The sequence below is a fragment of the Prionailurus bengalensis genome, chromosome A2, assembly GCF_016509475.1.
Source record: "Prionailurus bengalensis isolate Pbe53 chromosome A2, Fcat_Pben_1.1_paternal_pri, whole genome shotgun sequence".
Classification (NCBI taxonomy): domain Eukaryota; kingdom Metazoa; phylum Chordata; class Mammalia; order Carnivora; family Felidae; genus Prionailurus; species Prionailurus bengalensis.
The window spans coordinates 473,369-485,659 of NC_057348.1; the positions used below are offsets into that span (position 1 = coordinate 473,369).

Consider the following 12,291-nt stretch of genomic DNA (forward strand, 5'->3'; position numbering starts at 1 on the left):
CATAGCTACGGGAAACTACAGTCGCTGCAGTGGCTGTGCATGTGGGGAAACTGAGGCCCAGAACTTCACAGTGATTCGCCTCACAGCTCAGAAGGGCAGGTTCAAGGGGCGCCTGGGTGGCGATCGAGTGTCCGGACTATGGCTCAGGTCACGACAATCTCTCGGTTCATGAGCTCAAGCCCCATGTCGGGCTCTGTGCTGACAGCTCAGAGCCTGGAGCCTGCGTTACGTTGTCTCCTCCTCTCTCTTGGCCCCTCCCAGGCTCACTCTCTCTCTCTCTCAAAAATTTTTAAAAATTGAAAAAAAAAAAGTGCAGATTGAAGCCTTGAGCTGATGTTTAGAAGAAAGGCCACCAGGGTCCACTCCTGGGAGCCACACAGTGGCATTCTCAAACACATTCTCAAACCAGATTCCACGGAGCGCCAGGGACTCGGGATTCAAAGATTTGATTTTGGGAAACCAATGTTTGAAAAGCGTAAATTAGCATTCCAGCCATTTTGTTTTTCTTATTCACACTTTTTTTTTTTTAATGTTTATTTGTTTTTGAGAGAGACAGTGTGAGCGGGGGAGGGGCAGAGAGAGAGGGAGACACAGAGCCCGACGCAGGGCTTGAACTCATGAACCGGAGATCATGACCTGAACAGAAGACAGACGCTTAACCGACTGAGCCACCCAGTGTTTAAAATAATATTTGAGGGGGCGCGTGGGTGGCTCAGCTGAGCACCCGACATCAGCTCAGGTCATGGTCTCATGGTTTAGTCCTTGAGTCTGAGCCCCCCTCCATGGGGCTCTGTGCTGTCAGCGCAAAGCCTGCTTCAGATCCTCTGTCCCCCACTCTCTCTTCCCCTCCCCCGCTCATGCTCTAGATCTCAGAAAAATAAATGAACATTTGAAGAAAATAAAAAGGGGCGCCTGGGTGGCTCAGTTGGTTAAGCATCTGACTTTGGCTCAGGTCACGATCTCTCAGTTTGCAAGTTCGAGCCCTGCATCAGCTCTCCTGTCAGCGCAGAGCCTGCTTCTGATCCTGTCACCCTTTCTCTCGGCCCTTCTCCGGCTTGCACAAGCTCTCTCTCAAAAATAAACATTAAATTTTTTTTAAATATAAAAAAAAAAAAACATTTGCGGAACCTAGGAGCATCAACTCGTTGTGAGGGTGGAAATCAGGGAGACCTGGTTCCACTTGCGACCTGTCTGAACTAGGAGGTCCCTGCACACTCAGCTCTCCTCACGTCAATTTACAAGAGTCCTTAAGTTCCCAATGGATCCCCGCCCTCCAGGATAAAATAAAATCCAGGCTGCCCACTGGCTGAAAGGCCCTGCACTGCCCAGCTCCATCCTCCATGGTCTGCCTCGGGGCCTTTGCACGTTCCTCTGCCCACTTTTCCCTCCAAGTTGTTAATTCCCTGCTCAAGTGACACCTGCTCTCGGAAGCCCCTCTTCCACACCCCCAAACTAGGCAGGTTCCCCGTGGCAGCCCTTCATCCCCGTAACTGCTTCTTGCTGTGGCCCCAGGACTGGGAGCAGCCGCCCTGGGCAAAAGCCCTTTCCGGGTCCGGCCTCCCGGTCCGAGGCTCGCGCCTGCCACCTGGCGGTCGGGGCTGGAGCCGCGGATACCCCACGCCCCGAGCTCCCGTTCCTCGCTCAGGCGGTTCCCTCCCTCCGTCCACCCATCGTCTCCTGGATATGAAGCGGGGTTGGGGGCGCACGGTCTCCGCCCTGCTCTAGGACACCTGCTCCCATAACGTCCTCGGCAGCTTGGGGCGGGCGCTTCCGGCACTGTTGCAGACCCCGGGCATCCGGCACCCTCCAGTGTCGCTGGGAATAGACGCCAAGGCCTCACCGGCTAAGTGGATTGACTTCACAGGTTTCCAACTAATTCCACGTTTTTGAAAGGCGCTGTTTGGAGACCTGGCCTGGGGCCGGCAGCTGTAGTGGAGGGTAGGCGCCCCTCAGACCGAGATCGCGACTTGTTTGGCCTGCACCACGTTCCTGAAATGTACAGGTGCACTTCGTGGCCCCAGAGAAGAGGGGTCTGGGGGCGGCGGACGGTGGACCCGGGGGCGTTCAGCTAGACAGGTTAGGTACGCAGTGCGCGTTTTTCGTGCAAATGATTATCGAGGCCTGCGAGCTCGGGACTTTACTATTCGCACATTAAAAAAAAGAAAAGGAATCCGAGAGACCGTGTCACTTGGTCAAAGGCGCCCAGCGGAAACGGCCAGGCGACCTCCGGGCTCTGAAGTTCTCTGCAGGAGACCCTGAGCCCCGACTTCCCCACCTATCTGGGGGCGAGGTCTCCTTCCACGGTCACCAACTCCACGGCAGCGCCCCCACCGCCGCGGGGCGGGGCTCTAGCCCCCTCTCGAGCACGTGGTCACGCGCCAGCCCGGGCGAGGAGACGTGGGCGCCGCTCTAGCCGCCGCGGCGCAGGTGCCGGAGTCTCGCTGGCGTGACGTACTTCCGGCGCGGTGGGGGGGGAGGCAAGATGGCGGCTCCCATGGAAGTGGCCGTGTGTACGGACTCGGCGGCCCAGCTGTGGAGCTGCATCGTGTGGGAGCTGCATTCGGGCGCCAATTTGCTCACGTACCGCGGCGGCCAGGCCGGACCCCGCGGCCTGGCGCTGCTCAATGGCGAGTACCTGCTGGCGGCGCAGCTGGGCAAGAACTACATCAGCGCCTGGGAGCTGCAGCGGAAGGTGCGGCGGCGCGCGCCCCGGCCCGGGCTTCGTCGGAGAGTGCGCGGGGTGCCCCAGAGTGGGGTCGGGGGAAGGGTCGGTGGGGCCCGCGGGGTCCCTGAACCGGGGCGGGGGTGGTCGCGGTTAGGGTGCGCTGCGCATGCGCGGGTCTGGGGGCGGTTGGCGAGGAGGGAGGCTCGCTCTGGGTTGGGTGGGATCGTTGGCGCTGGGCTGAGGGTGGGCCACTGGGGAGAGTGAGGAGCGTCTGTGGGGCAGGCACCCTTGATGGGCTGGGGAGGTGGGAGGGAGCTTGGGGAGCGAAGTTTAAGTAAAGGACTTTCAGAGTGTTTGCTCTTGAATGCTCCCTCTCTGTAAAGAGAGCTTTCTGATCTTAACACGCTAATAAACTTGTTTGCTGCTCATGTAAGGAGAAGGGGGGAAAAAAGGATTTTTTGTGGGGGTTCCACGGGCCTGTTGTTCTTGGAAGGTGAATATCAGAGGCCCAGGAGAGTCATGCATTTATTCCCCCCCCCCCCCAAAGAGATACTACGCTTCATCCCAAGGGCCCATTGGTCTCTTCTCATAAATACCCAAAGTGCAGCCACTGAAGTTTCTTGCTGCCCGGCTCTGACAGCTGAAGTTTCTCGGGACAAGCTCTGTGTTCTGGCTTTACCTGGTGTGGTCCACTCATACTCAGGAAGTTTTCCCTTTAAAGAGATGAGAAAACTGACCGTCAGGATCACAGGCTGGATGTTAGGGAAGGCGGGGTTGTGGCACGAGCCGCCTGGCCATGGGGCTCTCCAACTCCTTCCTGGACCTTCTGTGGCTTGCCCACCCCTACCCCCACCCAGAGTGAGCACCGTTCTGCTTTGATCCAGCAATCTGCAGGCCTCCCCCTCCAGCCTGCAAAGCCTGGGCTGGATCAGGTGCCTTCTTGATGACCCTTGATTAGTTCAAATCACCCCTGTTCCTGCCCTTCTTTCTAGCTCTCTCGGACTTTTCTCCCCACTGTCCCCTAGCTTCCGAGTTCCACGTGAAGCTCAGAGGCGTCTTATGTCTCTCTAGGACCAGCTCCAGCAGAAGATCATGTGTCCTGGACCTGTCACCTGTCTGACCACATCGCCCAATGGCCTGTATGTCCTGGCGGGGATTGCAGAGAGCATATACCTGTGGGAGGTAAGAGCAGGCGTAAAACCAAGGTAGTGGGATTTGGTCTCAGGGCGCTGGGTTAATTAGACTGTGTTGTCACCAACAGTTGCTTATGTTTGGGCGGGGGACACCCGCGTCACCTCCTGCACAGACAGCACAGGGTTTAGAGCCAGAAGATGGGCACATAATCACGCTCTGCCTTTCTTGACCTTGTCCACACCTGTAAACGGACACACCTTGTACTTCCCCCAGAGGTCTGAGGGCCACAGAGATACGAGGGGGCTTGGTTATTTCACCCCGGAGGCTTTTAATGATTTTAACGATTTTTAACGATTCTAAAACTAGGAAGTGGTTGCTCTGGTGCAGGGAGGGAAACTGGGGCGGGGGGTTTCTTCAAAGGTTGCCCATCATGGTAGAAATCCTTGCCCTGGTGCAGGGAGCGTGGGCAGAAATCAGTGTCCCATTTCCCTCTCTAATGAGGGACGTCTTGGGTCTTGGCTGGTGGGCTCTGTGGTCTGACCCTGGCTCCCTCACCCTCCGGGCGAATTCTTGACCGGTGCGGGCCGTGGACACAAGGGGGCGCCCCCCACAGCCAACCCAAGGCAGCAACTCCGGCTGAGGACCTGACTCCGGTATCTGCCACTGTCCACCTTTCCCCCCTTCCATCTGTGTGGATGAGGGGGGAGGAAAGCTGGAAATCCTCAGAGCGGGGGCCTCAGGGGGAGGCTGTGTGTTTCTCCGGCTTTTCCTTATGTAAGGACACCAATGGTTAGATTCAGGGCCACCCTCTGGTGTGTGGTTAGACTTGTAAAGACCCCGTGTTCAAGGAAGGCCTCAGGTCTCAGGAGTTAGAACGTGGATCTGTGTATTAGGGGAACACCGGTCAACTCGCAACAGAGTCTTGGCCCCGCAGCCCACCCCACCTTCCCAGGCTCACCTGTCCGTGCCGCCAGGGGCCTCCCCGTTGCCCCCGGCCACTGGCCCATCCCCCTGTGGTGGCATCTGAAGACGGTGACTTCCCGCTCCTGGGTCCCAGGTCTGGCTGGTTCTGGAAGGAAGGGCCCACGGTCTCACCAGCCTCTTCTGTGGCCTTGTCACTCTCCTCCATGCAGACAGCCCTAACCCTAACCCCGGATGCCATGGTTACGTGACGGCCTTGTCCCGCACTGGACAGGGGTCCTCGGGCCAGCTGACGCACAGGGCTCAGAGGTCAGGGTGACTGTGGACGAGGGGGTGGGAGCTCCAACAAGATCATCATCCATTTGGGGATGTCCTAGGCAGGACAGCCGGGAAGAGGCATGGCCTCCCACCAGGCCTCAGTATTCCTCCCAGACACCCTGGCCATGAACCCCTGACCCGAGCGCTGGGACAGTCAGTGTGGACAGGCTCTCCCCCCAGTGCCCCCGTGTGACCTGGCAGCCGGGGGAGGCGGGGGCAGCGCCCATTTCCTGCCCTGACCTGTGTGCACCCTCCACAGGTCTCCACGGGGAACCTTCTGGTCATCCTGAGCCGCCACTATCAGGATGTGTCATGCTTGCGGTTCACTGGGGACAGCAGCCACTTCCTCTCGGGGGGCAAAGACTGCCTGGTGCTGGTGTGGAGCCTGTGCAGGTGGGGCCTCGGGCCCTCTCGGGTCGGGTCTGGCCACCGCGCACGTGGCAAGAGCCGTGCCGGGGCCCCAGGGTGGGAGGGGGCTGAGAGCCAGGCGGGGCGTCAGGGTGTGGGCCCCCTCCCCCACCTTGCTGAGGTCTGTTTCTTGCACACAGCGTGCTGCAGGTGGACCCCTCCAGGACCCCAGCCCCCCGGCATGTCTGGTCTCGTCACACCCTCCCCATCACAGACCTGCACTGTGGCTTTGGGGGGCCCCTGGCCCGGGTGGCCACCTCTTCGCTGGACCAGACGGTGAAGGTAGGGACCCCCCTCCCCCAAGTGGATCTGTGAGTCATGTCCTGGCAGCTGGCAGGCTCTTGGCCAGCGTGAGCCAGTGAGTCGCCTCCTTTCCCCAGGCTGGCAGCTCCAGACAGCTCCTAATCCCCCTGATGCCTCCCGCCTCAAGGACGGCCAGAGGGTGGACGGTCCAGGCCTGCGTCGGCTTGGAAATTCCCAGTTGGCTGCCTGCGCCTGGCGGCTCCCTGGCCAGACCTCAGGGGATTTGAGGGCACGCTGGCCCTTTGGGCTTTGCGGTGGGCGGGGGCCGGCGGCGGCTAAAGCAGGTGGGGGAGGGGTCACGGGCCTGAGAGGCGAGTTCTGCCCCTGGGAAGGCTGGGTCTCTCCGCACCCCCGCCCCCCGGGCTGCGGCTGCGGCCCCGGTTCCCGGGGGTCCAGAGCGGACAGAGCTCCTATCGCACCCACACCCCCAGCTGTGGGAGGTCTCGTCGGGCGAGCTCCTGCTCTCTGTGCTGTTCGACGTGGCCATCGTGGCCGTGACCATGGACCTGGCCGAGCACCACCTGTTCTGTGGCGGCAGCGACGGTTCCATCTTCCAGGTCGACCTTTGCACCTGGGTGAGTGGACAGGTGGGGGAAGGGGGTGCCTGGGCCCGGGCCGGGGTGCTCAGTGGGCCGTGGGGCCCCAGGTTCCCCCCGCCCCGCTGCCTGGGGCCCCCGGGCTGAGGCGCGGCCCCGGGCCCTCTTGGCCTCCACAGCCTGGGCAGAGAGAGAAGACCTTCCAGCCGGAGCAGGACAGCGGGAAGGCGTTCAGAGGGCACAGGTGCGGGGCGGGGCCAGGAGCGGGAGGGGCCCCGTGCTCGGGCTCTCGGCTTGGGGTCACCTGTGCCGCCCTCTGTGGGGCTCGTCGTCCCCAGGAACCAGGTGACCTGCCTGTCCGTGTCTACTGATGGCAGCGTGCTGCTCTCCGGCTCCCACGACGAGACCGTGCGCCTGTGGGACGTCCAGAGCAAGCAGTGCATCAGGACGGTGACCCTCAAAGGTGAGGCGCCCTGGGTGCGGGGCTCTCGAAGGCGCGCGGCTTCTGCGGTTTGTCCACACCACGGTTTTTCCCCGGCGAGTCGGCCGCCCCGGGGCCTGTGCGGTGAGGAGAGGCCCGGGGTCCGGGCGGTGCCGCTCCTGGACAGCCGGGGGGCGAGGACTGGGGGCCCGTGGGAGCCGCCTGCGCGGCCTGGGGCGGCTTCGGACCGCGGCCTGCCCTGCCACAGGCCCTGTGACCAACGCCTCCATCATGCTGGCGCCGCTCAGCATGCTGAGCTCGGACTTCAGGCCGGGCCTGCCCCTGCCCCACTTCAGCAAGCACCTGCTGGGCGCCGAGCACGGGGATGAGCCCCACCGAGGGGGCTTCACGCTGCGCCTGGGCCTCCACCAGCAGGTACGTCCCCGTCCCCACACGGGCGTCCCCTCCCTCGGGAAGACCTTCCTCTGCCCAGCTCTGCACGTTCTGTCGGGTTCAGGGTGGTGACCTGCCTCGGGCACCGGCGCTCCCGGTGGGGGGCCATCTCTGACCTGGCGACTGAGCCCAGGCGGGGGTTTGGCAGGTGAGCTCAGGAAACCCAGGGCGTTTGGAACGAGGGCGCATTGCGGAGCAGAGCTTGGCCTGAAAGTACCGTGTGTCCGGCCTGTTCTCCACGGGGGGCCGCGGGGGTGGGGTAGGGGAGCCCCCAGGGATCGCCCGTCTGCCGCCCCAGGCCCGGGGGCACCCACCTGCTCTGCAGGTCCTTGCCTGGCAGGCTCGGGCCGTGCTCCGCCCACCGTTCCGTGCCGTGAACTGCACAAGCCCCTCGGGGTGTCTGGAGCCCTCCTGCAGACAGCTGGCCCCTGGCTGTGCCAACGAGGGCCGCGTGCCCGGACGCTGTCCAGCAGGAGACAGACGGCCTCCCCGCAGCAGTAGCGGCGTCCGGCCCACGGTGTGCCGGGGCCGGAGGCCTCGGCTGACCGGCCGGCCCGTCTCCTGGGCCTCCTTGACCTTGGTCTCTGCACGACCGTCAGGGCCCAGCGCTGTGCCCACGGCGTGGCCTTGGGTGTCCCTGCCCCCGGGCCGCGTTGGGAGTACATTGCACCCGTCCAGCCGGGGGGTTGGGGCCCGTGACCTCAGCAGAGACGTCGCGCGCCCCAGCCCGGCATCTGGCGGTCCTTTCCGCAAACCTCAGCGTCCCCTCGGCCAGCGGGTGTCAGGAAGGCACCTCCCCGGCAGGGCCGCTGCCCCTGCTGACTGGGCGCCACGCGGCCCCTTCTGTGTTGCAGGGCTCGGAGCCCAGCCACCTGGAGCGGGCAGAGCAGCTGCACGCGGTGATGAGCGGCACGATGGAGAAGGTGGGCCGGGACCACGGGGCGGGCAGGGGACGCCCGAGCCCCCGCCGCGTCCGGGACCCGCAGGCGACCCGGCTCCCTGTCCTTCCCCAGAGCGTCCTGGGCGGCCAGGACCAGCTGCGGATCCGCGTGGCCGAGCTGGAGGACGAGGTGCGGAACCTGCGGAAGGTCAACCGCGACCTGTTCGACTTCTCCACGCGCATCATCACGCGCCCGGCCAAGTGAGCCCCCCGGCCGCCGAGCGGCCCCTGGACGTGTTGCCCCCTCGAGGAGCCTTGTGTACCACGTGTTGGCCGCCGGTGCCTCCGTGCGGCTTCTGGTGCTGCTCTGTCTTTAACAAAAGGACTAGAAGCCTCTTCTCTCCAACCCTCTGTGTGCCCTGGCGGTGGCGGGGGGTGGCCCCAGGTCCCGCGTGGTGGCCCCAGGACTCCTAGCGGGACCCGTTTCAGCAGAGCCCCCGGAGCCCGGTTTTTAAAACTCTGTCAAGAAGTCATGGTTCTTTTCAGAGACTGGTCGGCTGCCCCAGGGCTTTCGCTCGACCGTGAGGACCAGGCCACGCTCGGTGGGAGGGTGTGCTGGGGCAGGGGTGGCTTCTGAGGTGCGGGTGGAGGTTACCCGGGGCAGGAATGGTTCAGAGAGCGCAGTGTGGTCCCACTGGTCCCGTCCCTTTGATGGCCTCCCAGCAAGGGTGCCCCCAGCCTGGCTCACGTGGTGGCGGTTCTGGGCCAGAGTCCTCCAGAAGGACGTGTGCCCACACGGCCCGATGAGGACGTCCCTTGGCCTAAAAGGGACACCTGCCCTGGGGATGTGGCCAGTGGTCAGCCGGCACCTGGAGCCCAGCTCAGACACGTGGGCCCCATAGCCATCCTCGGAACTTTCCAGAAGGCTGCCCACCCCTGACAGCTCAGCTTAATGACCTAGAAAATCCACGTGGTTGAGCAGGTGCTGGAGAACCTGGAGCTGGAACCAGCAGTCCCGGCTGGGATCCCGCTCCTGGGCTCAGGGATGGCCCCTTCCTCTGGCTGTGCGCCCTGGCCACGGGTCTCGCCACACGGCAGCTGATGGGGCATGAGATGGGGTCCTGCTGGCTAACTGGGGACACCACGTTGTAAGCCCCCCACCCCCACAGCTTTCAGTTGGGCTCCATCAGCCCCTTGAGGCCAGAATGGGTTACAGCAGGCCCTGGGCCTCTGGGGTTCCCGTCAGCAGCGGAGGGCAGGGAGGGGCTTAGCCAGGGTCCCAAGGGTGCCAGTCCCCTCCCCAGAGTGCCAGGGTCTCTGTTTTCCCATCTGGAGGCTGGGCCCAGGCTGTCCTCACCCTTGGGTCTCCAGAAAGTCTGGAAGATCTGGTTTGACTGGGGCTCTGGTGCCCAGACCCAAGCGAGGGTCCCTCGGAGCCCCTGGTGCCTGTGCCCCTGTGCCCTCCCTCCATGCCCTTGGCTGCCTGTACGTGTTCCAGGAGTAAATGTTTCAGAAGGAGATGTGTTGCTGGTTCTGGGGGCCGGGTGCTGGGAAGGGAGCTGGCAGGTGGCCACGAGATGGGCTGAGCGTTTCGACCTTCGTCTGGAGGCCGCTCTTCCTGGCTCTGGCTTCTTGCCTCGGGGGCGCTGTTCCCCCTGCCCTGACCTCCCGAGGATTCACAGGGTCAGAGCCCCCCCCCCCCCCCGCCCAGCACCACTCTGGACCCTCAGCTGCTGACTCCGTGGGTCCTGGGGTTTCCTCCTGCCGTGTCACTCCTCCCGCCCTCTGGCCCGGGGCAGAGGCAGCCGACCTTCCTGGTTCCTGCAGGGCTGAGGGGAGGGGCGGGGGGGCTGTGATCTGACTCAGGCCCGAGAGCATCAGGGGACGCTTGGTCCCCGCTGGCCTCTCCATCTGGTCACTGCGGCCTCGGAGAAGCTGCGCTCGGGCCCAGACTCAGTTTCCATATCTGTAAAGCGGGACCTGGCCCTTCTGGGTCCGCAGGGAGGCCTCAGAGCTTGTGCACAGCTGGCATGCGGCAGGTGCGTGGCACGGGGCGAGCCATCAGGTCCGGGCTGAGGTTCACGTGCCGTTCTGTAGCACAAGCTGACCCCAAATCCTGCGCAGTCGCTGCCGAGGGGAAGAGGCCGGCGACACCCGGTGCCTGCCGGCCGTGTTCCAGGAGGGAACCGTGTGTGCGCTGGGGGGGACGTGGGGCGGGTGCTGGCGTCGCAAAGTCTGGAGGGTCCTCGGGAATCGGGCCTCCCCGTGCTCCAGCAGGCCTGTGTCCCGGCTCTCACCACACTCCCGTGTCCGGGCTCCCTCTCACCCGCAGGAGATGCACGTCGGGGCGCAAAGAGGTACCTGCACACCCACGTTCACAGCAGCACGGTCCTTAGTCACGGGACACCCCCGGTGCCCGTCCGCGCACGAAGGGTAGGCACTCCGTGGTCCATCCACACGCCCGAATGTGATCCGGCCTTAGAAAGTGCCACCTGCCACCACACGGATGGACCCCGAGGACACTGCGCGGTGACGGAAGCCAGACCCAGAAGGACACGTCCTGCGTGACCCCACGCACAGGGGGTCCCCTGAGGAGTCGCGTCCACAGAGCCAGCGAGCAGACTGGGGGAGCCAGGGGTGGGCAGGGGGCGGGGAGTCTGTGCTGCTTGGGGACAGAGCCTCAGTCTGGGGAGATGGAAAGTTCTGGAGATGGGTGGTGGGGGCTGGCTGCACGACCGTGTGAGTGCGCCTGATGTCACTGAGCTGTGCACTTGGAAGTGGTCGCGATGAGGGGCGCCTGGGTGGCTCAGTCGGTTAAACGTCGACTTGATTTTTGGCTTAGGTCGTGATCTGGTGGTTCCCGGGGTCCAGCCCTGCGTCGGGCTCCATGGAGCCTGCTTGAGGTTTTCACTCCTTCTCTCTGCCCTTCCCAGTTTGTCTTCTGTCTCTAAAAAAAAAAAAAAAAAAAAAAAAAAAAAGGTTAAAGTGTTAAATTTTATTACGCGTTTTACCACAGTTGGGGAAAACACCTCCCGTGTGTTCACTTGTTGAACCTGCACGGCAACCGGGAGATGGGAACTATTATCGCCTTGTAAGTATGGGGAAACTGAGGCACGGTGGTCAGGGAGCTGATGCTGGGTCATACAGCTGGGAAGTGGCAGTTCTAGATTCCCGCAGAGTCTGGGCTCTTTGTCCCGGCCCCTGACCGTGGGGAGATGACGCAGAAAAGGCAGAAGTGTAGTGGAAACGGGCAGCTTCAGAGGGCGCCCGTGTGTGTGAGCCCTCAGAGGGCCAAGGGCGGCCGGCTGGCATCCGCTGAGCTGGCTTGGGGTGAGGGACCGTCCCCTACCCAGCACGGGCCCCTCATCCTGAGGAGTCGTGCTGTCAGAGGGACCTCACCACAGGGTGGGCAGAGCCCGGGCGGTCCCTGTGGGCTCTTAACCTCCTGGTGCCTCAGCCAGGACCAGGGCAGGTGGGTGGGCTCCCTGGTGCCAGGGGCCCCTGGCAGGACAGCGGTGACTCAGGTCAGGGCGCGAGCCTGCAACCTGGGACCTTCCCTGTCCTCGGGTGGCTGGCCAAGTGGCTGGACACGGTGGCCTTGTCGGCCGGAACCCAGGCACACAGCTCTGCAGCTCCTCTCCAAATTGGATCCACACTGTTGGCTGCCGTTTGGCATTTTTATTTATCTGATGGAGTCTTATTCCTGCCTCTGTAACGCTGGCTCCAAAAGGAGATGGTTTTGTGTGTGGAGAATCAGCCGAGTGTAGATTCGCTCATCAGCACGGGAATGTTCTGTGCCCTGAGGGGTGTTGGGACACTTCCCCCCCGCCCCCCCACCTTGGGGAGGACGGGCCGAGAGGATTCCGTGCAGGGTGCTGGTGGGCCTGGGTCAGCCAGTGTTTAGTGAGTACCTGCTGCATGCCAGGGTCACGGGAAGAACCTGGTCAGAGCACGGGAGAAGGCTCGGGGGATGGTAGAGGGCGGGGAGCTACGGAAGCTTCTGGAGCAGTGGAGGGTGATGTAACTGTCCTGTCTGAGCTCAAGCGTCAACTAGAGTGCCCACTGTGTGCGAGCATCAGAGACCACGTTAGCAAGCCAGACCCACTCTTGCCCTCCACTGTTGAGTAGGGAAGGTGGCCACTAAATAAAGCAGATAAACCAACAAAAGTTTGACGGCATATGATTACGTAGGCGCGGGGGGGGGGGGGGGGGCTTCACTGGGGGTGGGGAGGAAGTTCTGTATCTTTCTGGG

General features: G+C 63.0%; 1 protein-coding gene across 2 annotated transcripts; it reads left to right on the plus strand.

The window, feature by feature from the left end:
* The first annotated feature begins 1,647 nt into the window (after positions 1 to 1,647).
* On the plus strand, positions 1,648 to 12,201 carry WDR18 (WD repeat domain 18). Of its 2 annotated transcripts, XM_043590080.1 has the most exons (11): positions 1,649 to 2,692; positions 3,737 to 3,847; positions 5,298 to 5,431; positions 5,587 to 5,728; positions 6,181 to 6,324; positions 6,465 to 6,529; positions 6,624 to 6,748; positions 6,975 to 7,141; positions 8,014 to 8,082; positions 8,173 to 8,300; positions 10,372 to 12,201. In XM_043590080.1, exons 1-11 carry the CDS (start codon positions 2,483 to 2,485, stop codon positions 10,433 to 10,435), a joined length of 1,359 nt encoding a protein of 452 aa, XP_043446015.1. In that variant the 5' UTR covers positions 1,649 to 2,482; the 3' UTR covers positions 10,436 to 12,201. The 2 variants fall into 2 exon arrangements, with proteins under 2 accessions (XP_043446016.1, XP_043446015.1); XM_043590081.1 differs by lacking the exon at positions 10,372 to 12,201 and having other exon boundaries at positions 1,648 to 2,692; positions 8,173 to 8,304.
* The last annotated feature ends 90 nt before the right edge of the window (positions 12,202 to 12,291 follow it).